Here is a 22,888-nt window from a genome sequence, read left to right on the forward strand (position 1 = left end):
ACATAATCCAGAAATGGGGAAAAAAGAAATAAATAAAAATTTCACCATAAACCAGGGGTTGACAAATTTGCTTGGAATCTAGGAGCCAGCTAAAAAAGTTAGGAGCCGGGTCCGTGACGGCGATCTGGACCTGTCCCTGGCCTGACATGGAGACAAGTGAGGGGAAGATAGCCCCAAGCCCCTCACCTGTCTCCAAGTCATTGCCCCCCATAGCTCTTAGAGGGACATTTTATTTATTTTTTTCAAATGACAATTTTTTTTTTAAATTGCATTTTAGTGTAAATGTGAGATGTGAGGTCTCTCTGACCCCAGATCTCATATACAAGAGGACCTGTCATGCTTTTTTCTATTACAAGGGATTTTTACATTCCTTGTAATAGGAACAAAAGTGACACATTTTTTTTTTTTTAAAGAACAGTGAAAAAAATAAAAATAAAAGTTAAAATAAAAAAAAAATACAGAGACCTCCTCTGTAACTTAAAAAGTGCAACCTGTAGAATTTTTTAAATGTCGCCTATGGAGATTTTAAAGGGTAAAAGTTTGTCGCCATTCGATGAGCGGGCGCAATTTTGAAGCATGACATGTTTGGTATCGATTTACTCTACGCAACATTATCTTTCACAATATTAAAAAAAAATTGGGCTAACTTTACTGTTGTCTTATTTTTTTTTTTTTTATTAAATACATTTTCCCCAAAAAAGTGCGCTTGTAAGTCCGCTGTGCAAATACGGTGTGACAGACAGTATTGCAACGACCACCATTTTATTCTCTAGGGTGTTAGAATAAAATATATATATAATTTTTAGGGGTTCTGAGTAAAGGGAAGGAAGATAGGCTGGCAGGCAGGGAAAATTAGCATTGCATCCATTAGCATTGCTGGTTGTAATTCCAACGGCCACCACAAGAGGGCGCCAGATTACAGAAGGAACCATAGGATCGTAGAAGGCCTCAAAGCCGGGGGCTAAATTACCGGCCGGCGGCGGCGCGGCCCGACGCGATCGCGCCGGGGGGGGGGGGGGCCGCGGAGACAGCATACCCCCAGCCCCCCAGCTGTGCTGCCCCAGGCGCCAGGTCTGGAATTCTAGTCGCAAATGCGACCGGGCGCCCGGGTTTTGTCGAGCCCTGCCATAAACTATCCATGACCAGGTGCTCCTCACAAGATATCTGACCTCAGAGGATTGAAAAGAATTATCAGAAGAGTTGCCCAAGAGCCAAGGACCATTTGTGGAGAGCTTCAGAAAGACCTGGAATTAGCAGGTACAATTGTTTCAAAGAAAACAAATAATGCACTCAACCTCCATGGCCTGTATGCACCCTCACCACGCAAGACTCCATTACTGAAGAAAAAACATGTTGAAGCTCGTTTAAAGTTTGCTGCCCGACATTTAGACAAGCCTGTGAAATACTGGGAGAATAGAGTCTGGTCAGAGGAGACCAAAATTGAACTCTTTGGATGCCATAATACACACCATGTTTGGAGGTTAAATGGCACATCACCCCAAAAACACCCCCCATACCAACAGTGAGGTTTAGAGGTGAAAATCTGGGAATTAATAAACTGCAAGTCCCATCTGCCACCGCAGAAGATGAACTTGTAGGTTTAGACTAGGACTATGAGTGTGGTAATCGGCATGCTCATAGTCCACTGACACGTCCTCCAGCTAACTGAAATCCTGTACAAGCACAGGAGATGTTTGCAGGAGACAGTCAACCGTGATCCACTGATTGTGGGTGCAATGCTTTGCAGGCTTCTGTGGCAAAACAATAAATGTACTCCCCCCCCTGCAAAAATATGTTAATTTTTTTTTCCTTTAGGCCTCAAGCACACTGGACATTTTTACAGCCACTCCTAGGGGCTTCTGGTGTTTCTTCCTGCCTCTAAACTCCCCTGCACATTCGCCTATGTGTCCATGCACACATAGACTTTTAGCAGCGTTTAGTGGCAGGGAAAAAATGACCGCCGGCATTGTGGCGATTGTGGGCACGAGAGGCAGAGCACGGAAGTGTGTGTGTGTGTGTGTGTGTGTGCTAGGAACCACGATCCATCACTTCCTCTAGTCAGTCCCACCCCCCCCCCTTCAGTTAGAAACAAGATGCAGGGAACACAGTTAACCCCTTGATCGCCCACTAGTGTTAACCCCTTCCCTGCCAGTGACATTTTTACAGTAATCAGTGCATTTTTATAGCACTGATCGCTGTATAAATGCCAATGGTCCCAAAAATGTGTCTAAAAAGTGTCTGCCATAATGTTGCAGTCACGATTAAAAAATAATAATAATAATAAAAATGCTATAAATCTATCCCCTATTTCGTAGAAGCTATAACTTTTGCGTAAACCAATCAATATACTGCGATTTTTTTTTAAAAATTTTTACCAAAAATAAGTAGAAGAATACATATTATGCCCCATACACACGGTGGGATTTTCCAACAGAAAATGTGCGATCGGATCATGTTGTCGGAAAATCCGACTGTGTGTGGGCTCCATCTGACATTTTTTTCCGTGGGATTTTCTGACGCACAAAGTTTGAGAGCTGGATCTACAATTTTCCGACAACAAAATCCGATGGCATAGATTCCTATCGTGTGTAGACAATTCCGATGGACAAAGTGCCATGCATGCTCAGAATAAACTAAGAGACGAAAGCTATTGGCTACTGGTCCGTTTATAGTCCCGACGTACGTATTTGACGTCACCTCGTTCAGAACGATCGGATTTTACGACAACTTTGTGCGACCGTGTGTATGCAAGACAAGTTTCGGCCAAAATCCGTTGGAAAAAATCCAATGGATTTTGTGGTCGGAATGTCCAACCGTGTGTATGGGGCATTAGCCTATACTGAGAAAAAAAAATTAGCTTTTTTTAAAAGGGGGGAAAAAATTGGGATATTTAATATTGCAAAAAGTACAAGATATTGTGTTTTCTTTTTTTTTTTTCAAAATGGTCGCTCTTTTTTGTTTATAGCACAAAAAAAAAAATGCAGTGGTGATTAAATACCACCAAAAAAAAGCTCTATTTGTGGGGGAAAAAAGGACATCAATTTTGTTTGGGTGCAGCGTCGCATGACTGCGCAATTGTCAGTTAAAACAACACAGTGCCGAATCGCAAAAAAAATGGTCATTCAGCAGCCAAATCTTCCAGGGCTGAAGTGGTTACTAAGCCTTTAAGTTGCTGACCTTACCCTTCGGGCTAGTGCATCTTGCGTGGATTACCTGCTCCTCCCAGCTCCTGCATGGTTCAGACGAGCAAGCCTTCCATCAAACACCTTCCAGCCACATCAACTGCAGATTCCATTCCTCTCCCATGCTCTGCGGGAAGTGCATAGGCTTCTGTCAGGCGCTCCAACTGCTAGTAGCTGCTCCGTCTTCCATGCCAGCCCCATCAGTAAAGCTGCTGCTCTGAGCTCTGGTCAGGTTAATTGCTTCAAAGCCTTCAGACCATGTGACTCACTTTTACATCATTAAACAAAGGCTTGTACAGTGTTGGCATACGCCCATTACTCTCCTTCCAGAGGTTACCCATCAACAAGCATTATACCTTTTGTTATGCACCATTAACCCTTCCCATCCTCATACAATGAGTAGACAGAAGGTGATATAATAGAAAACTCTTACCCTATTATTATGCACGGTTCCTGCTTCACACCTATATACAAACCCTAGACTTATCTAATTAACATTCTGTTTTGTCTTATTGGTATGCACTGCTAACATTCTATGCTTTTCTTGGGGTGGGGAAAAAGGTTATCGATTAAAAAGATTCCTTTGACATATGCATTGTTAACTCTAAAGCCTCATACACACGCGCTTTCCGGCGGGAAATGTTTGATGACAAGCTGTTGGCAGTAAATCCGACTGTGTGTGTACGTTCCATCGGACAATTGTTGTTGAATTTTCCATGGACAAATGTTGGCTAGCAGGTTTTAAAACCTGCTAGCCAACATTTGTCCATGGAAATCCATTCCTCAATCCATTTGAAGAGTAGTAAAAAATAACTACTCTTCAAATGGATTCTGCCGGACCCCCTGCTATCTCTTCCTGGAAGGCACTGGTTAGAGCTGCCCTACCTATGTATAGGCTCACCTACAGAAACAGTGGATGGCAATGGAAGTAAGATAAAATTTGGGGCCCATGGATCAACGATTAGGTTAATGTTGACGATCGTATATCTCACCATCGACAATAGTTACTTTATGCTGGTAGATAATTGATCGAAATTGTGTATATCTATCCTTCTAGCTGTGAACACTGGATGCATGTTTGCCGTATACTGCTTTGAGTTTTGACTGTATGTGCACAGATGCTTCCTCATGCAATGCTATGTACTGTACCCAATGGTTATACTGTTTATTCAACCTATATGACAACAATAAAGCACCTTTGTTTTGCAAAAAAAAAAAATGTCCGCGGACAAATGTCTGTTGTCAGATTTTCCGAGCGTGTGTACACAAGTCCGTCGGACAAAAGTCCAAAGCACAAACACGCATGCTCGGAAGCAAGGAACGAGTCGGAAGTGGTTGGTCTTGTAACCTAGCGTTCGTAATGTAGAATTAACATTCGTGACGTGGCAAATCATGGAATCTCCAAATGCAGCGCACAATTCTCTTCTTCTTTAATGGGATAATAATGAAGCTGCTTTGCTGGTGATACTGATGGAGTTATTGCAAATTAATTTTCAAAGTTTTTTTTTTATTTAGATATATAGAATAATATTATTACGCTTGTTATTTTTTCTTTTTTATTTGCGTAAGTTACCACAACACCATTATCCTGTAGTTTTTAAAATCAAAGATACAACTATGTTGTTAATTTTACATTGTATTTTTTAAAATGTAACTGTCTACTCCCAAACTGTCATTTAAAGTAAAACACATAGCCAAGTATTATTCTACACAATTATTTTAATTGTGCATTAAAAAAAGCAAACAAATAAAATTAGACATGCAATCTGCCAACAGAACTTAACAAAAAGTGCATTCTATGTATCCAAAAATATTGAAAATATACCAAATCAAATCATTATTCAACCAAAAAAATAATGTCAAAGCAATAACTCCAAGACCAATAATAAATATGCACGTTATGTCCTCTGATTCCGCAACATGTTTGGTTGACGAACGGCCGCTCAGAAACGAACTGAAAAGCGCAAAATGAAAAGCGCTAAATAAAAACCACGTAACGAAAACCGCAAATCAACACTCACCAAACTTCTGCTAACACGAAAATAGCATAAGGAGCCCACAGGGTGGCGCTAAAGAGCTGAAAAAACAACGTATTATGCCACTACGCTTGTAATTGCTGGCTAATAATTGTGTGGCCGCGTGTATGCAAGACAACTTTGGGCCAACGCCCTTCAGACAAAATTCCACGGTTTTTGTTGGCCAACAATCCGATCATGTGTACGAGGCTTTACACAAAAAGCAGACAGAGATTATGTAATTGGGATGCAATCATCTTGTCAGCATGCACCGTTAACCCCTTTTACACCCCTAATAACCAGGCAAACACAAAGGTTATCTCATTAACAAGCATTTTCCATACATGCTGCTAACCCTGTACAAGGCTTATTACTGGTAATGTAATTAACAAGCAATTTACCTTGTTGGTCTGCACCATCAATCTATTGCTCCCCCTTACCAGAGTTAATGGAGGTGCGATTTATTTAGCTGTGAGGTCTTCAGTTATGCTCTGCCCCCCCCCCCCCCACAGGGCTCAGAGGTCTTTGTATAATTAGCAATCCTTTCAACGCTGCTGCTAATTAAGGATGGGCTCAGGCGTAGGGATGAGCTTCAAGTTCAACTCATGTTCGACTCGAATATTGCCTGTTTGCCCGTTCGCCGAACAATTTGGGGTGTTCGCGGCACATTCGAAAAGCCATGGAACACCCTGTACAAGTCTATGGGAGAAATCTAAAGTGCTAATTTTAAGGGCTTATATGCAAGTCATCGTCATAAAAAGTGTTTGGGGACCTGGGTCCTGCCCCACGTTTTTTTCGGGAGCAGTGATTTTAATAATGCTTAAAGTGAAACAATAAAAGTGAAATATTCCTTTAAATTTCGTACCTGGTGGGTGTCTATAGTATGCCTGTAAAGGGGCGCATGTTTCCCGTGCTCAGAACTGTCCCTGCACAAAGTGTAATTTCTGAAGGAAAAAAAAGTAATTTAAAACCACTCGTGGCTATAATGAATTGTCGGCTCCCCATAATACAGAGAACAGTCATTGTTATACAAAAAAAAAAAAAAAAAAGCGTGGGGTCCCCCCAAATTCAACTAGCAGGCCCTTCAGGTCTGGTATGGATTTTAAGGGGAACTCCACGCCAAATTTTTATAAAAAATTACATGGAGTTCTCCCCAAAAATCCATACCAGACCCTTTATCTGAGCACGCAACCTAGCAGGCCGCAGGAAAAGAGGGGGGGGCGAGAGAGCCCCCCCCCATACCAGGCCACATTCCCTCAACAAGGGCCTCATCCCCACAAGCCTTGCCCGGTGGTTGTGGGGGTCTTCGGGCAGGGGGGCTTATCGGAATCTGGAAGCCCCCTTTAACAAGGGGAACCCAAGATCCCGCCTCCCCCCCCCCCCCCGTTTGAAATGGTAACGGGTAGGGATGCACCGAAATTTTTGGCCACCGAAACATATCGGCTGAATATTGCCCTTTCGGCAAAAAGCCGGAAGAGAATTCCTGCCGATACTGTCGCAGAAACTGGGACGGGGGCGGAGCTCCGTCCCTGGTGCCGCCTATCAGGGGGGCTTCCTATATCGTAGAAAAGAGGAGAGCCGCCGCCTGTTTCATTATAGCTTCAGAAACATCACAGCTTTCATTTCAATAGCGGTGTGTTCCCCGCTGCTCGCCGTCACATACAGCCCCTCCCCCTTGTCCAGGCACTTTGATAGACAGATCACCTGTCTCAGGATTGGACTGGTGATCTGTCTATCAAAGTGCCTGGACAATAGGGACACTGGCTAAACTACTGGGGACACTGGCTAAAATACTGGGGACAATGGCTGCACTACTGGGGACAATGGCTGCACTACTGGGGACAATGGCTGCACTACTGGGGACAATGGCTGCACTACTGGGGACAATGGCTGCACTACTGGGGACAATGGCTGCACTACTGGGGACACTGGCTGGCTGCATCTGACCGGCACTGGTGAGGCTGCATTGATCTCTTGTATCATGTCCGCAATCTCTGACCATCTCAGGTACCATGTCCTCAGTCTCTGACCATCTCCTGTACCATGTCCCCAGTCTCTGACCATCTCCTGTACCATGTCCTCAGTCTCTGATCATCTCCTGTACCATCTCTGCAGTCTCTGACCATCTCCTGTACCATCTCTGCAGTCTATGATCATCTCCTGTACCATCTCTGCAGTCTATGATCATCTCCTGTAGCATCTCTGCAGTCTCTGACCATCTCCTGTACCATCTCTGCAGTCTCTGACCATCTCCTGTACCATGACCCCAGTCGCTGACCATTTCCTGTATAAAAATATTTTTAAAAACAGTCACTTTCGGTATCGCCATTGTTTACAGTATCGGTTTTCGGGATCAAGGAAGATTTATTTTCGGTATCGGTTTCGGGACCAAAAAACCCATTTGTACATCCCAGGTAACGGGTTCATTGTATCCCTACTATTTCTCATAGAAAGTGTAAAAAATTGTAAAAAAAAACAAAAAAAACACACGTTGGGATAAGTCCTTTATTAAAAAAAAAAAAAAAAAAAAAATAAAAGATTCCAGCGATGGTAATCCACTCTCGGTATCCTGCGATGGCTGATCATCTCTCCGGGGTCCAGCGATGGATGATCTCTCCTCTCCAGGTCCAGGATACAATGATGATATCCAGCGCAGCGCATCCTGTCTCCACCGGAGACACTGCGGGAATCCAGGCAGCCTGACAGGTCTCTTTGCTGATAACGGGGCCACCCGTCACGTGACCCCGTCCTCCTCTGACGCAAGGGGAAACCCGGGCTTCCCCAGTGACGTGCGGGTGACCCCGCCCCCCTCTGATGTAACGCAGGTTTCCGTTCTTTCTTATGTGCCCCATTCACACTGCAATGCAGCCTAGGGCAGCGATAAAATTGCTGAATTGCATGACATTACTTCAGTGCAGGCGCACATTGCATGAATGAAGTGTACATTTTGTACACTTCACATAAAGTTTGTACAAAAAAAAAGGGGAGGGGGAGCTATGTAATGCGCTGAATCGCACCACACTGCCCCCTAGTGCAGCCAGCCTAAGTGAATCCTAAAGGTTTGTCCAATTTATTTATTTTATTTATTTATTACAGGTACTTACTGTATATAGTGGCATCAATTCGTATGCCACGCTATATTGTACATTCACATCAGTCCCTTCCCTTCTTCGAGCTCACAATCTAATGCCGCGAACACACAACCGGACTTTCCAGCGGACCAGGTCCGACGGAATCAGTCCGTCAGACAATCCGTAAAAAAAATCAGATGGACCTAGAAATAGAACATGTTTCAAATCTGTCCAACGGACTCAACCCCCATCGGGAAAACCGTTCGACTGTGTGCTGGTCCGACGGACCAAATACGATGCTAGAGCAGCTATTGGCTACTGGCTATTGAACTTCCTTTTTTTATTCCCGTCTTACGCCATCACGTTCAAAACGAACAGACTTTAGAACGGACTTAGTCCATTCGTGTGTGGCCAAGTCTTTGCACTGGGTTTTTATTAAAAGTCGAGGGTCACATCACATCAAATAATCCACAGCAAATAAGCTATGAGTAAGCACTGATTTCAGTGCGAAACGCGTCAGTATTTTTGTACCCTTTTCCTTTGTGGATTATTTAATGTGATGTGACCCTCGACTTTTAATAAAAACACAGGATTTAAAGTCTTTTTCTGGCGTACGGCTATCCAGAGTTTTTCTGCTATTGCCTGCCTATTGTGTATGTATCAGCCAGCACCTGGGGCTCCTTGATAGGAAGAAGAGCAACTGCCCTGGAGGGCTATCCTGGAGCGGTGGTTCTCTTTCATTAGCAGAAGATGCCCAAAAGGTGGCATTCAAGAGTTGAAATTTCTCGTAGTACGTCACTACAGTCGTGTTTGCTGGCCAACAATTGTGTGCCGCTAATATGCAAGACAAGTTTGCAGCACCCGCCCTTCGTACAAAAGTCTGGCGCTTTGTCTGCCAACAATCCGATCGTGTGTGCGCAGCTTTAATCTGTCTTTTTTTCTGATCATTGAAATATCCCTTGTGGGTGGAGTGAATCCAGATGTGTTTTTGCATATTGTTGCACTCACCTTCTCTTCCTCCCGCACCACATATCGGGCCACCTTGAAGGAGCTGAGATACTCGTTCATATTCTGGACCTCGGTGTCCTCCGTCACATCCTGATTGCGGTCTAACAGCCTATCGATGGCGCTTGTGTCATAATGGATCACACTGCTGTCCTCCTCCTTATTGTCTGCTAGCAGAGAGAAAACAGTTACCGGTAATTTGTTTTTGATCTGTATATCTTAAAGTATATCTAATTTTTTTTTTTTATTCTGGATAAAGTAAGGAAGGGTTAACCACTTCCCGCCCGGCCTATATAAAAATGATGGTCAGAAGCGGTTCAGTTATCCTGACTGGGCACCATAGGACGTCTAGCAGGATAACAAGCCAGCGCATGAACACAGCACAGCGATAGGTGGTGTTGTGTGAGGCTCCACATCTCCTATCGTGCCCTGTCAAATCAGCTCTCCTTTCCTCACACGCTGTCTCTGTGTGAGGAAAGGAGAGCTGAGAAACCGGCAAGCCAGTGTGATTGGACACAGCTGATCACATGGTAACGTGCCGCTGTGATTGGCCCTTTACAATGATCTGTGATCCGTGGTGTCCAAGGGACATAGCGATCACAGGCACTTCCCAATGCATGCCCCCGGGGGGGATGCACGTTCTTGGGATGATGTCCAAGGACGCCTTTCCAGAACTGGAGAGCCGTGCTGCAGCTGTATATCAGCTATAGCGCAGCTGGCAACTGGTTAAACATGGAGAATCTTCTTCTAATCTCTTTTCTACAGACAACATGGCACTATAGGGACCAGTCTGGACAGCTTCTTCAAAACTGTGACTTTCCTTTAAAAAAACTTACCTTCAATTTCATTCTTGAAAAGCTCCTCTGTTCCAAACTTTAGGATGTCATCGAGCTCCTGCTTGGACATGGAGCCGGCCTTGGAGCCTAGGCCTGGCCTCACTACCAAGTGAGTCAGCATCATCTTCCTCTTGGCCACCTGAGTTATCCTTTCTTCCACTGACGCCCGCGTCACAAACCTATAAATCATCACTTTGTTGGCTTGGCCAATACGATGAGCCCGGCTGAAGGCCTAGAGATAAAGATATAATGAGGGCACAATGAATACAGTGCTAGCGCACTATCACTTTGTAACACAAACACATCCTCCTATAGTCCTGTTTATCTAGAGAACACCCTTCATAGCAATGTAGTCATGACCGTAATTAGTACATATAAAAAATACTGTAAAATATATGTAAACCAAAAACATAAATTTGTTCGTTTTGGATGGATTACGGCTTGCCGTCCCGGGGCAATATTAAAATTTTTCCATTAAAATCTAAAGTTTGTTAGAGAATTATTTAGAACCCCCAAACATTAAACATTTCCTGAAAACAGAGGCCCTGGAGAATAAAATGGTGGCTGCTGCAATTTTTTATGTTGCATGATATTTGCGCAGCAGTTTATCAAATGCAAATTCCCAGGATAACATTTGCTAAAAATGTATTTTAGCGAACACAATAGAATACCCAATTTTTTGTAAAAATATAAAAGATGATGTTGAGTCAAGTAAATAGATACCAAACATGTCAAGGCTGTAAATTGGAGACATAAAATGACGTGGATGAGAACACCCTGTGGTTGTGGTAATCTTGATCGATATCTCAGTGACAAATCCTCCACCATACGAATAAGGTACTGTTACCAAATGTGTAGGACCAGACCATGGTCATAAACGCATGGACCCAATAGTGGGGTGAAGAGGAGAATCTGATCGGACCAGAGGATAGCCAGAGGACATAGGCAGTAATGATGATTAGGACACAAATTATCTCTGCTGTGTCACCTTCCTCTCTAGGAGGGTCCTAATCATCATACTGCCTATGTCCTCAGGCTATCCTCTGGTCCGATCAGATTCTCCTCTTCACCCCACTATTGGGTCCATGCGTTTATGACCATGGTCTGGTCCTACACATTTGGTAACAGTACCTTATTCGTACATTCGTACAGGGTGTTCTCATCCACATAATTTTATGAATTCATGAACTTTTATTTGATTTAATTTTTTTGTGCTGCACTTATTTTCTTTTTATATACTTGTACTAAGGATTTGTGATATTGTTCAGCTTGCAAATTGTTCTTTCAAATTTTTTTAGTGGTATGCGCTGATTGCTTTACACATTTGTAAATTGGAGACACCTGTGAAATGGTGCCAAACTACAGTACCTAAAATTGTCCATAGGTGATGCTTTTAAAGCCTTTACAAGTTGTGAGTTGCCTCCCCTGCCCTCCACAATGGCTGATCAAATACAGATGATGCTTGGTTAACTGCTTCCCTGGCTTTGTGCACTGGTGAGCAGTCATGTTGGAACAGGAAGGGGCCATCCCCAAACTGTTCCCACAAAGTTGGGACAAGGAAATTGCCCAAAATGTCTTGGGATGCTGATGCCTTAAGAGTTCCCTTCACTGGAACTAAGGGGCCAAACCCAACCCCTGAAAAACAACCCCACACCATAATCCCCCTCCACCAAATGATTTGGACCAGTGCACAAAGCAAGGTCCATAAAGGCATAGATGAGAGAATTTGGGGTGGGGGAACTTGACTGGTCTTCAACCCCATAGAACACCACTGGAATGAATTAGAGCAGAGACTGCGAGTCCGGTCTTCTCATCCACATCAGTGCCTGACCTCACAAATGGTCTTCTGGAAGAATGGTCAAACATTCCCATAAAAACACTCCTAAACCTTGTGAACAGCCTTCCCAGAAGAGCTGAAGCTGTTATAGCTGCAAAGGGTGGGTCCACTCAATATTGAACCCTATGGACTAAGACTGGGATGCCATTAAAGTTCATGTGCGTGTAAAGGCAGGTGTCCCAATACTTTTGGTAATAGAGTGTATGTAACCTTTTGGTATATGTCTAATAGCCGCATTAGTGTTTTTAGTCCTTTATGTATTTTATTAAATTGTGTAATAATAGCTTTGATACTTTTATAAACTCAATTACCTCTTTTTATGCCCAGTACAGTCCTCATTTGAGAGATAATTTCTTTGGTTTCACTATCAATTCAGGGATGTGGGCATAACTTATGCACTCCAAAGCGGAGGGCAACAGTAAAACACAGACCAGTTATAATTCCCATGGTGGTGACCTTCACAGTTTTAGATGTTACAGATTTTAACTTTTGTAGCTTAGGCCCCTTTCACACTGCAAGAGAATTGAAAGTTGTGCGATTTTTTGCGGCTGCGATTTTGACGCAATTTCAGTGAATGTCTGTGTAAACTTGAGGTCTATGGATCAACTCATCAAGGTCAGACTTGCAGAGACTACTTTGAAGTGACACAGATATGAATGGTTATCATTGGAAATCGTGGGGTATGACATGTCATGCGACTTTGCACTCCCAAGTCGCAGGACAAGTTGCACAAGTGTGAAAGGGGGCCTTAGTTTTAAAGCGGAGGTCCACCCTAAAGCGGAGCCTCCGTTCATTGGAACCCTCCCCCCCCCCCACAATTGACACCTTTCAGGGGGGAGGGGGGTGCAGGTACCTGTACAGTACAGGTATCTGCACCCACTTCCGGCATAGATATCTGCAGAATATACGCCCCTTTCCGCAGATATCTACGCCCCTTTCCGCAGATATCTACGCCCCTTTCCGAAGGTCCCCCGCTGTTTGATGGGAAACACACGGATCCCAGAGACAGGTGGACCATCCTTATTGTGCAGCGCGACTCGCGCATGCGCAGTAGGGAACCGGGAAATGAAGCTACAAGATGGCGGCGGCAGCACCCGAGAGACGATCGAGAGATCGGCTTCGGGTGCCGACATCGCGGGCGCGCTGGACAGGTAAGTGTCATTATTTTAAAAGTCAGCAGCTGCAGTATTTGTAGCTGCTGGCTTTTAAAAAAAAACGGCGGAACTCCCGCTTTAAGACCCCTTTCACACCACACCACACCTTGCGTCGGCGGTAAAACGCTGCTTTTTTTTAGCGGCGTTTTACCGCCGGATTTGCGGCGCATTTCGGCCGCTAGCGGGGCGCTTTTACCCCCCGCTAGCGGCCGTGAAAGGGTTAAAACCGCCGGCAATACACCGCAATGGCGGCGTTTTGCCGGCGGCATTACAGCGCTGCCCCATTGATTTCAATGGGCAGCAGTGGTGGAGGAGTGGTAAACACACCGCTCCTTCACCGCTCCAAAGAAGCTGCTGGCAGGACTTTTTTCTGACGTCCTGCCAGCGCACCGCTGTAGTGTGAAAGCCCTCGGGGCTTTCACACTACACACAATGGTGCAGCTTCTTTAGGGCGTTTTGCAGGCGCTATTTCTAACGCTATAGCGCCTGCAAAATGCCCTGGTGTGAAAGGGGTCTAAGGAGAGATAGATAGATACAAAAAAAACAGACATTCACACATTCCCAATGTACATTAAGGTCTGAAACATGTGGTTCCCTATATATGAAAGTTAGGATGGACAAGAAGATGAATGGATTCATAAGGTGGCGATCGATGCAAAGGGAAAAGTTGATGTTTTGCTACCTGAATGTCGTTGTGGGGGTTCCAGTCGGAATCATAGATGATGACGGTGTCTGCTGTAGCTAAATTTATTCCCAGGCCCCCTGCCCGGGTGGAGAGTAGGAAACAGAACTGCTGGGCACCAGGAGCTGCAATATAAAAGAGGAAACTTGTAAAAAAAAAAAAAAAAAAAAGAAAAAAAAACATACAGACTAAATAAAACACATAGGGGGGAGATTTACTAAAACTGGAGCACTCGGAATCTGGCACAGCTGTGCATAGTAGCCAATCGGCTTCTAACTTCAGCTTGTTCAATAAGACCCCTTTCACATTGAAGCTCTGCTAAAACAGCCGCTAACCCTAGGTTCAACACCTATGCATTTTTACGTGCGTTTTGCAGTTTAAAAAAACGCACTACAGTCCATTTAACATGGTTTCCTGTGGTACTAGTTCACACCTATGCATTTTGCGGCCAGGGGCCTTTTTGGAAAGGGTCAGGACTTTTGTTCCCACGATTTGCCTCCATTGTGTTGTCGCCGCTGTGTGGCTTCTCTTATATAGCCGTGGGGTGCCCCACGCAGCAGCCGGCTTCTCGGCCCTCACCTTAGAAACCAGTGTTTACAGTGTGTTTAAAGAGGGGAAAAAAAGAAACGTATAACACAAAATGCATGAAAACTGCATGGAAAATAACTAGGGTTTAAAAACGGAAAATTTACTGCAAAACGTGGCTGAAAATGCATCAAGCGCAGCCGCGTACATGTTAACCTAGACTAAAGCGGCAGTCGTTTTTGTGGCACTTTTTGGGTGCTAGCGAGGTGCTTTTTAAGGTCATTCATTTCAATGTACAGGGGCATTTTTGAAGCGCTATTTGTAGCCCTCCAAACATGCCCCAAAGATGCTGTTTGCAAGACTTTTTCCCGCAAGCGCACCGCCCCAGCGTGAAAGCACCCATTTAAATGAATGGGAGGCAGTTTTCGGGCGCTATTTTTAGCAAAACCGCCTCCAGTGTCCTAATCTTTGGAATTAAAACCGGATTGGTTCCTGGAACGCAGAGCTGCATCAGATTTTGCACAATCCAGTTTTAGTGAATCTCTCCCGTAAAAGTGAATCTTCCCATGAAGTCTAAATAAAGATTTCCTTTCGCTTGCTCTTCAACCAGATTCGATGGACATATCTACACACCATTAAACCTGTCAATCGCCTCCTGTCTCAAGGATCCTGTTATTCCACCATCGATCCGTTCATATTTGTATCCCTCATAATCCAAAAAGTCTTCTAATAGGTCCAACATCTTTGTCATCTGAAAGAGGAAGGAGAGTCAGCAGAGGCAACAGTGACCACTAATCTGAAAATGCAAGCTTGCTTCATAGAACACAAGGAAGCCAATCACAGATCGGCATTCATGAGGTCATTTTGGATTTCTTGTTAATTAAAGCGGAACTAAACCCTGCAGAACTAAACCCTCCTATCCTATTCAGCCAAGGAAGCTGCCATGTGGGCCTCCGTTTGATTTGCAGCTGCCATGGTGCTGTACATGTGATCAGTTATGACACCAGGCATTTGATGAATTGACAGTCTGGTTAAGACCCCTTTCACGCTGTGCCACCCATAGCGTCGGTGGTAAAACACAGCTATTTTTAGCCCCGTTTTACCGTCGGATTTGCGGCACATTTCGGCTGCTAGCGGGACACTTTTAACCCCTGCTAGCGGCCAAGAAAGGGTTAAAACCGCCCCCAATGGCGGCGTTTTGCCACATGTATAGCCATGCTGCCCTACTGATTTCAATGGGCAGGAGCGGTAAACACACCGCTCTTTCACCTCTCCAAAGAAGCTGTTGGCAGGACTTTTCCTGACGCCCTGCCAGCACACCGCTCCAGTGTGAAAACCCTCAGGCTTTGAAGCAGCTGTTTAACCGCTTAAGCACCGCCTCCTGCACATTTACGTCGGCAGAATGGCACGACTGGGCACAAGCACGTACAGGTACGTTGCTCTTTAAGTGCCCAGCCGTGGGTTGCGCACGCACGGCGTGCTCGCGGGACCCGTGGACCCGATCGCCGCTGGTGTCCCGCGATCGGGTCACAGAGCTGAAGAACGGGGAGAGGTCTATGTAAACAAACCTCTCCCCGTGCTTCCTAGTGTGGCTGTCACCGATCATCTCTTCCCTGTTATAGGGAAAGATGATCAGTGACGCCACATGCCAGGCCACACCCCTCTACAGTAAAAAAAACACACACACGTTACACTTAACCCCTCCCCACCCTCGAGTGGTTAACCCCTTCACTGCCAGTGTCATTTACACAGGAATCAGTGCATTTAAATAGCACTGATTGCTGTATAAATGACAATGGTCCCAAAAATGTGTCAAAAATGTCTGATGTGTCCGCCATAATGTCGCAGTCACAATAAAAATCGCCGCCATTACTAGTAAAAAAAGATATATTAATAAAAATGCTATAAAACTATCCCCTATTTTGTAAACGCTATAACTTTTGCACATACCAATCAATAATCGCTAATTGCGATTTTTTTTTACCAAAAATATGTATAAGAATACGTATCGGCCTAAACTGAGGGAAACAAATGTTTTTTTATATATTTTTTGGGGATGTTATTATAGCTAAAAGTTAAAAATATTGCATTTTTTTCAAAATCGTCACTCTATTTTTGTTTATAGCGCAAAAAATAAAAACCGCAGAGGTGATCAAATACCACCAAAAGAAAGCTCTATTTGTGGGGAAAAAAGGACGTCAATTTTGTTTGGAAACCACATCGCATGACCGCGCAATTGTCAGTTAAAGCGACGCAGTGCCGAATCGCAAAAAGGGGCCTGCTCCTTTGGCTGCAAATTGGTCCGGGGCTTAAGTGGTTAAGGGCGGATTGCAGGCGCTATTTTTAACGCTATAGCTTAGAGAACAACTATTGTGACAGCATTCTCAGCATGCCGGGAATGTAAGACCCCCTTTTACACTGGGTTGTTTTGCAGGCGCTATTGCTCTAAAAATAGCGCCTGCAAACCGACCTGAAACAGCCGCTGCTGTATCTCCGAGGGCTTTCACACTGGAGCGGGGCGCTGGCAGGATGGTAAAAAAAGGCATTGTTGGAGCGGTGAAGGAGCGGTGTATACACCGCTCCTGCCCATTGAAATATGCAGAGGCGCTTTGCGGTGGTTTTTAACTCTTTCTTAAAACCGCCCCACTACCGGCCGAATAGCGCCGCGCAACTCCCGCCCAGTGTGAAAGGGGCCTTACTGTTTTTCTAGAAACTATTAAAATCGGTGGGTTTAGTTCCGCTTTAAGTAAGCCATGATGTGCCTCAGGTGTTGAGCCTATTAAAGCAGATGCACAGTACACCTAGTGGAAGTAGTAAAGGTCACCCTGCACCCACCTGGGAAAAGATGAGGACCCGGTGTCCCTGTTCATTCAGCTTACGCAGCATCTTCTGTAAGAGATGTAACTTCCCAGAGGCTTTCACAAGAGCTCCTCCCTCATAGGCACCACTAGGGAGCTTAGGTGATTCCTGAAAAATCAAGAGTGCAAGTCAGTCTTTGCCAATGGGCATACCAAAAACTCCCTCATAGCTCCCTTCTGTATGTATCCCCCTGCAGGAGGAGAACAGACTCATACCGCCTTCTGTCTGTATCACCCTACAGGAGGAGGACAGACTCATAGCTCCCTTATGTCTGTATCACCCTGCAGGAGGAGGACAGACTCATAGGGCCCTTCTGTCTGTATCACCCTGCAGGAGGAGGACAGACTCATAGGGCCCTTCTGTCTGTATCACCCTGCAGGAGGAGGACAGACTCATAGCTTCTTTCTTCCCATATCAATGAGCATTGCTTTTCTCTATGCAGAAGCACGGAAGGGAAGTTATACACTGAAACTCACCATGGATGCTGCTGGGAAGAGATACGGATGGTTGCAGCATTTCTTTAGATCCATCATAATGTTGAGCAGTGACACCTGGTTTCCTCCACCTCGAGAGTTGAGTGCTTCAAAATTACGAGTGAGTATAAACTTGTAATATTTTCTGCAAATGTGAATCGAAATAAATCATTGATTTCCAATAGAGCAGATGCAATTATTGTGATTATTTACCCACTACAATATAACCACAGCTGGTTTAATATAGAAAATATTGATTAATGATCGCATTAGAAGTTGGTTACCGTTTACTATTTCTATGGACAACTGATGGCAAATACAAGCCTTATGCCGCGTACACACGATCGGAATTTCGGCCCTCAAAAAACCGATGAGAGTTTTACGTCGGAAAATGCGATCGTGTGTATGCTCCATCGGTCTTTTGCTGGTGGAATTCCAGCCAGCAAAAGATTAAGAGCATACTCTCGATTTTTCGGTCGGAAAAAGTTCCTATCTAAAAATGTGATCGTCTGTGGCAATTCCAAACATGCAAAATTCCTACACATGCTCGGAAACAACTCGATGCATGCTCGGAAGCATTGAACTTAACTTTCGCGGCTCGTCGTAAGTCTTGTACGTCACCGCGTTCTTGACGGTCGTAATTTCAGCAAACTTTTGCCTGACCGTGTGTATGCAAGGCAAACTTGAGTGGAATCACTGTCAGAAAAGCCGTTGTATCTTTTTCCAACGAGAAATCCGATCGTGTGTATGCAGCATTAGAACAACCCAATACATGCTGCAGAAAAACTACAGGACCCAACAGGCTTTGCTACCTAAAAGTAAGTGTCTGAAAGCAGAACTGTCTGAGTTGCCTGCTCAGTGAGATTTTTTTCTTCTCCTTCCAATTTCCATGAGCAGTATGCAAGAAAAAATACAAAATTCTGCTGCAAGTCGCAAGGCTTTCATTTGTAAACCCTTTCACCCATCCTTCTCCACCTCCACCATTCTCCCTCTTACTTCTGTATGGGGCTCAGCTCCACACGCACAATCAGTTCCGTCTTGGCTGGCATATTTTTGAACACGTCGGCTTTAAGTCGGCGCAGGAGATGGGGGCCCAGTAGGTCATGAAGCTTCTTGATCTGATCCTCTTTGGAGATGTCAGCAAATTCTTCCAAGAAACCCTCAAGATTACTAAAAAAAAGAAAACTGGAGTAGTAATATCAAACAAGGCACACAGAGATGTTTGGCTCAGTATTCGGGTTTTGTATAAATCGGCACCAGCCATTCTCAACCAGGGTTCCATGGAGCCCTACAGTTCCTCTAGAGGTTGCTAGGGGTTCCTTGCACTCATTATCCTCCTATCTGATGGTACCTGCTTAGTTTTGGGGCCAATGCTACTACCTATATACTTGGCTACAAGAAATCACTATACAACTGACTTTGACCTCCGGAAGATTTATCCCCCCCCCTTTCATGACCAGGGCCATTTTTATTCCCATACGGCACTGCGTTACTTTAACCACTTAAAGCGGAGGTTCACACAAAAATTTAACCTCCGCTTTTGGGAACCCTCCCCCCCACCGGTGTCACATTTGACACCTTTCAGGGGGGATGGGGGTGCAGATAGCTGTCTAAGACAGGTATTTGCACCCTCTTACTGTCCCGGTGCGCTGTCTGCTGGGACACACACGGGTCCCAGAGACAGCGTGGACCATTCCTATCGCGCTGCGCGACTCGCGCATGCGCAGTAGGGAACCGGGAAGTGAAGCCGCAATGCTTCACTTCCTGATTCCCTCACTGAGAATGGCGCCGGCAGCAGCCGAGAGCCAAGTGATTGCTCGGCTTTGGCTGCCGACATGGCTGGACTCCAGGAAAGGTAAGTGCCCATTTATTAAAAGTCAACAGCTGCACTATTTGTAGCTGCTGGCTTTTAATAATTTTGTTTTAGGTGGACGCTGAGTATATTGATACCCAACATGCCACGCTCCAAAATTGTGCCCGCTCGTGGAATGGCGACAAACTTTTACCCTTAAAAATCTCCACAGACGACGTTAAAAAAATTCTACAGGTTGCATGTTTTAAGTTACAGAGGAGATCTAGGGCTAGAATTATTGCCCTCGCTCTACCGATCGCGGCAATACCTCACATGTGTGGTTTGAACACCGTTTTCATATGCAGACGCTACTCAAGTATGCGTTGGCTTCTGCTCGCTAGCTCCGTGGGACGGGTGCGTTTTAAAAAATTTTGTTTTTTTCTTATTGATTTTAGCTTTTTATTTTTACACTGTTTTAAAAAAAAAAAAAAGTGTCACTTTTATTCCTAATACATGGAATGTAAACATCCCTTTTAATAGAAAAAAAGCATGACAGGACCTCTTAAATATGAGATCAGGGGGTCAAAAAGACCTTGGATCTCATATTTACACTAAAATGCAATAAAAATAAAATAAAATAAATGTCCCTTTAAGAGATGTGGGCGGAAGTGACTTTTGACGTCACTTCCGCCCTGCAATGATATAGAGATGGGTGTGGGCTGTCTTCCCCTCACTCGTCTCCACCCGATTGTCCCACACTGCTACCAACGGCTCAAGTAAGCGGCGGAGGGCCCTGGAGCGGGGCGGAAGGGGGGAGCACTGGGGCGGGGGGGGAGAGGGCACTGGAGCGCAGTGGGAGAGGGGGGGCCCTCTCCCGCCGCCGATAAAACTGATCTTGCGGCGAATCTGCTGCAGAGACCACTATTATCGGAAACTGGACCATCCGCTAAAGAAGAAGATACCGGGGTTATAACAACGATATTCCTCCTTAGGCCGGGTTCACACCACAGCGATGCGGGAACGCCGCGAATCCGCGGCGTTTTCCCGCATCGCACACCTCCCGCCGGCAGTTCACACTGCCCTATGCGGACGGCTGGGAGTGTCAATGATATGTTAATGACACCCCCATATCCGTCTGCATATCGCAGTGCGATCTGCTGACTCGCACAGGAATCGGATCGCATGGTGTGAACCCCCATGCGATCCGATTCTGTTGCAGACCAAAAAAAGGGTCCCGTGCGAGTTTGCTGCGGGAGCGATGCGAATTCAGCCATACTATCTGTATGGCTGAACTCGCATCGCTACGGAGATCGGATGTGATTTGCGGTGCGAATCACATCCGGATCTCCCCCCGCAGCAGTGTGAACCCAGCCTTAAAGTAACGATGTAAAACTGCAGCGAGCGGTCCGTAAGTGGTTAACTGACAATTGCGCGGTCGTGCGACACTGTACTTAAATAATATGTATGTCCTTTTTCCCCACAATTTTGAAAAAAAAAATATATATTTTTTTACTTTCTATTATAAGATATATTCAATAAAAAAAATGTGGAAAAAAAAATCTAAATTTCTTCATCAATTTAGGCCAATATGTATTCTGCCACATATTTTTGGTAAAAAAATCACAATAAGCGTATATTGATTGGTTATATTGTCCTACAAACTATGGGATATTTTCATTTTATTTTATTTTTATTTTTTTCAATAAGTGCATATTGATTGGTTTGTGCAAAAGTTATAGCGTCTACAAACTATGGGATATATACTGGAATTTATTTAATTTTTTTTTTACTAGCATCGGTGGCGATCAGGGGGACTGCGATATGGCAGTGGACATACTGACACTTTTTCACTGCAGGTCCTCAGGTACAGCGCCATCTCCAGCAAGGAGAACAGTGAGCAGCACAGTAGTGACATCACCAAATCTCCTGAAACTGGCATTCAGAGGAAGAAGTGTGGACATACAGCTAGAACAGGTAGTGTGCCAACGTTCTCAGGAGTAATGCAAAACAAAAGAGACATCTTTCAGGTTATTCCTAATGCCCCATACACACTACCAGATTTTCTGATGATTTTTGTCTTCAGATTTCCAAAACCATGTAGTAGAAGGGCCTGCCTGATTGCATACACATTGAAACTCCTAAGGTTTGACCTCATATTACAAGGTTTTGGTAAATATGAAGGAAAAAAAAATCAGCAGAAAATCAGAAAGTGTGTATGGGGCTTTAGTTACAATTAACAATTTCTAGATGCTCCCTATAACATAGCAAATCAATTTTTTTTTTTTTAGTTCAGGTCTTCTTTAACCGCTTACTTACTGGGCACTTTTACCCTCTTCTTGCCCAGGCCAATTTTCAGCTTTCAGCGCTCTCACATTTTGAATGACAATTTCGCGGTCATGCAGCACTGTACGCATATGAAATTTTTATCACACAAATAGAGCTTTCTTTTGGTGGTATTTAATCACCGCTGGGTTTTTTTTTTTTTTGCTAAATAAAGCAATAAAGACCGAAAATGTTGAAAAAAAAAAACTAAAGTTTTCATAGTTTGTTATAAAACTTTGCAAACAGGCAATTGTTCTCCTTCACCGATGTGCATTGATGGGCACTGATAATCAGGGCACTATCAGTACAGCCTATCAGTGTACATGTCCCTTTTGCAGAAGCTGGTCATCGGCTCTCTTTTCCTCTTCACGCTGACAGCGTGAGGAGGAGAGAGGAGAAGAGTGCCGATGACCGGCTTCTATTTACATCCATGATCAGCTGTGATTGGACACAGATGATTACGTGGTAAAGAGCCGCTGATTGGCTCTTTACCACACACAATCTGCCGTGGCAGGCGCAATCACGGCACGCCGCCATATGACAACCTCCCAGAGCTAGCCGGCCATGCTGTAGCCGTCATTTGACTACCGTGCGGTCAGCAAGTGGTGCGGCTGTGCAAGGTAGCCAATCAGCTTCTAACTTCAGCCTATTCAATTTAAGTTTTGACAAAAAACACAAAACAAAAACTAGAGACTGATTGGTTTCTATGCAGAGCGGCACCAGGTTTTGCACTCTTCGGTTTTATTCAATCAACCCCCATGGGGTCAGATACATACTTGAACCTCTCCGGTGTCAGGAAGTTGAGCAGATGAAAGAGTTCCTCCAGGTTGTTCTGGAGAGGGGTCCCCGTGAGGAGCAGCTTGTAGTCAATCTTGTAGCCATTGAGGACCCGGAAAAACTGCAACACAGAACAAATAACTGACCAGTCTATATAAACTACTGACACGTGAGAAGACAGGAAAATGGAGTACGAGGTTTTATAAAAAAGACAAGAGGACCGTGAGCCACAAAATGGACAGGGCCTAAAGAAAAACTCTTAAGCTGGCAATAGATGGATCGAATCTCAGCCAGTTCAGGAGGGCCTGGCCTAGTTTCATTCCATCTATGGGCAGGCTGATTGTACCCAAGTCTATCG

The 22,888-nt window shown here is 44.6% G+C and overlaps 1 protein-coding gene across 5 annotated transcripts in view; it reads right to left on the reverse strand.

The window, feature by feature from the left end:
• Positions 1–22,888, reverse strand: part of CHD3 (chromodomain helicase DNA binding protein 3) — a 166,707-nt gene that overhangs the window by 52,052 nt on the left and 91,767 nt on the right. For 4 of the 5 annotated variants that reach the window (XM_077470667.1, XM_077470665.1, XM_077470664.1 and 1 more), the window contains 8 exons: positions 22,530–22,651; positions 18,636–18,809; positions 17,643–17,784; positions 17,143–17,274; positions 14,941–15,058; positions 13,783–13,907; positions 10,110–10,341; positions 9,277–9,443 (listed from right to left, as the gene is read on the reverse strand). In XM_077470667.1, the coding sequence (XP_077326793.1) occupies positions 9,277–9,443; positions 10,110–10,341; positions 13,783–13,907; positions 14,941–15,058; positions 17,143–17,274; positions 17,643–17,784; positions 18,636–18,809; positions 22,530–22,651 (1,212 nt within the window). The remainder of the gene's footprint in view (positions 1–9,276; positions 9,444–10,109; positions 10,342–13,782; positions 13,908–14,940; positions 15,059–17,142; positions 17,275–17,642; positions 17,785–18,635; positions 18,810–22,529; positions 22,652–22,888) is intronic. The other variant, XM_077470666.1, reaches the window with a different exon arrangement.

Source organism: Lithobates pipiens, unplaced genomic scaffold (genome assembly GCF_037356315.1).
Source record: "Lithobates pipiens isolate NorthernLeopardFrog02 unplaced genomic scaffold, aLitPip1_a1.2 Scaffold_8, whole genome shotgun sequence".
Taxonomy (NCBI): domain Eukaryota; kingdom Metazoa; phylum Chordata; class Amphibia; order Anura; family Ranidae; genus Lithobates; species Lithobates pipiens.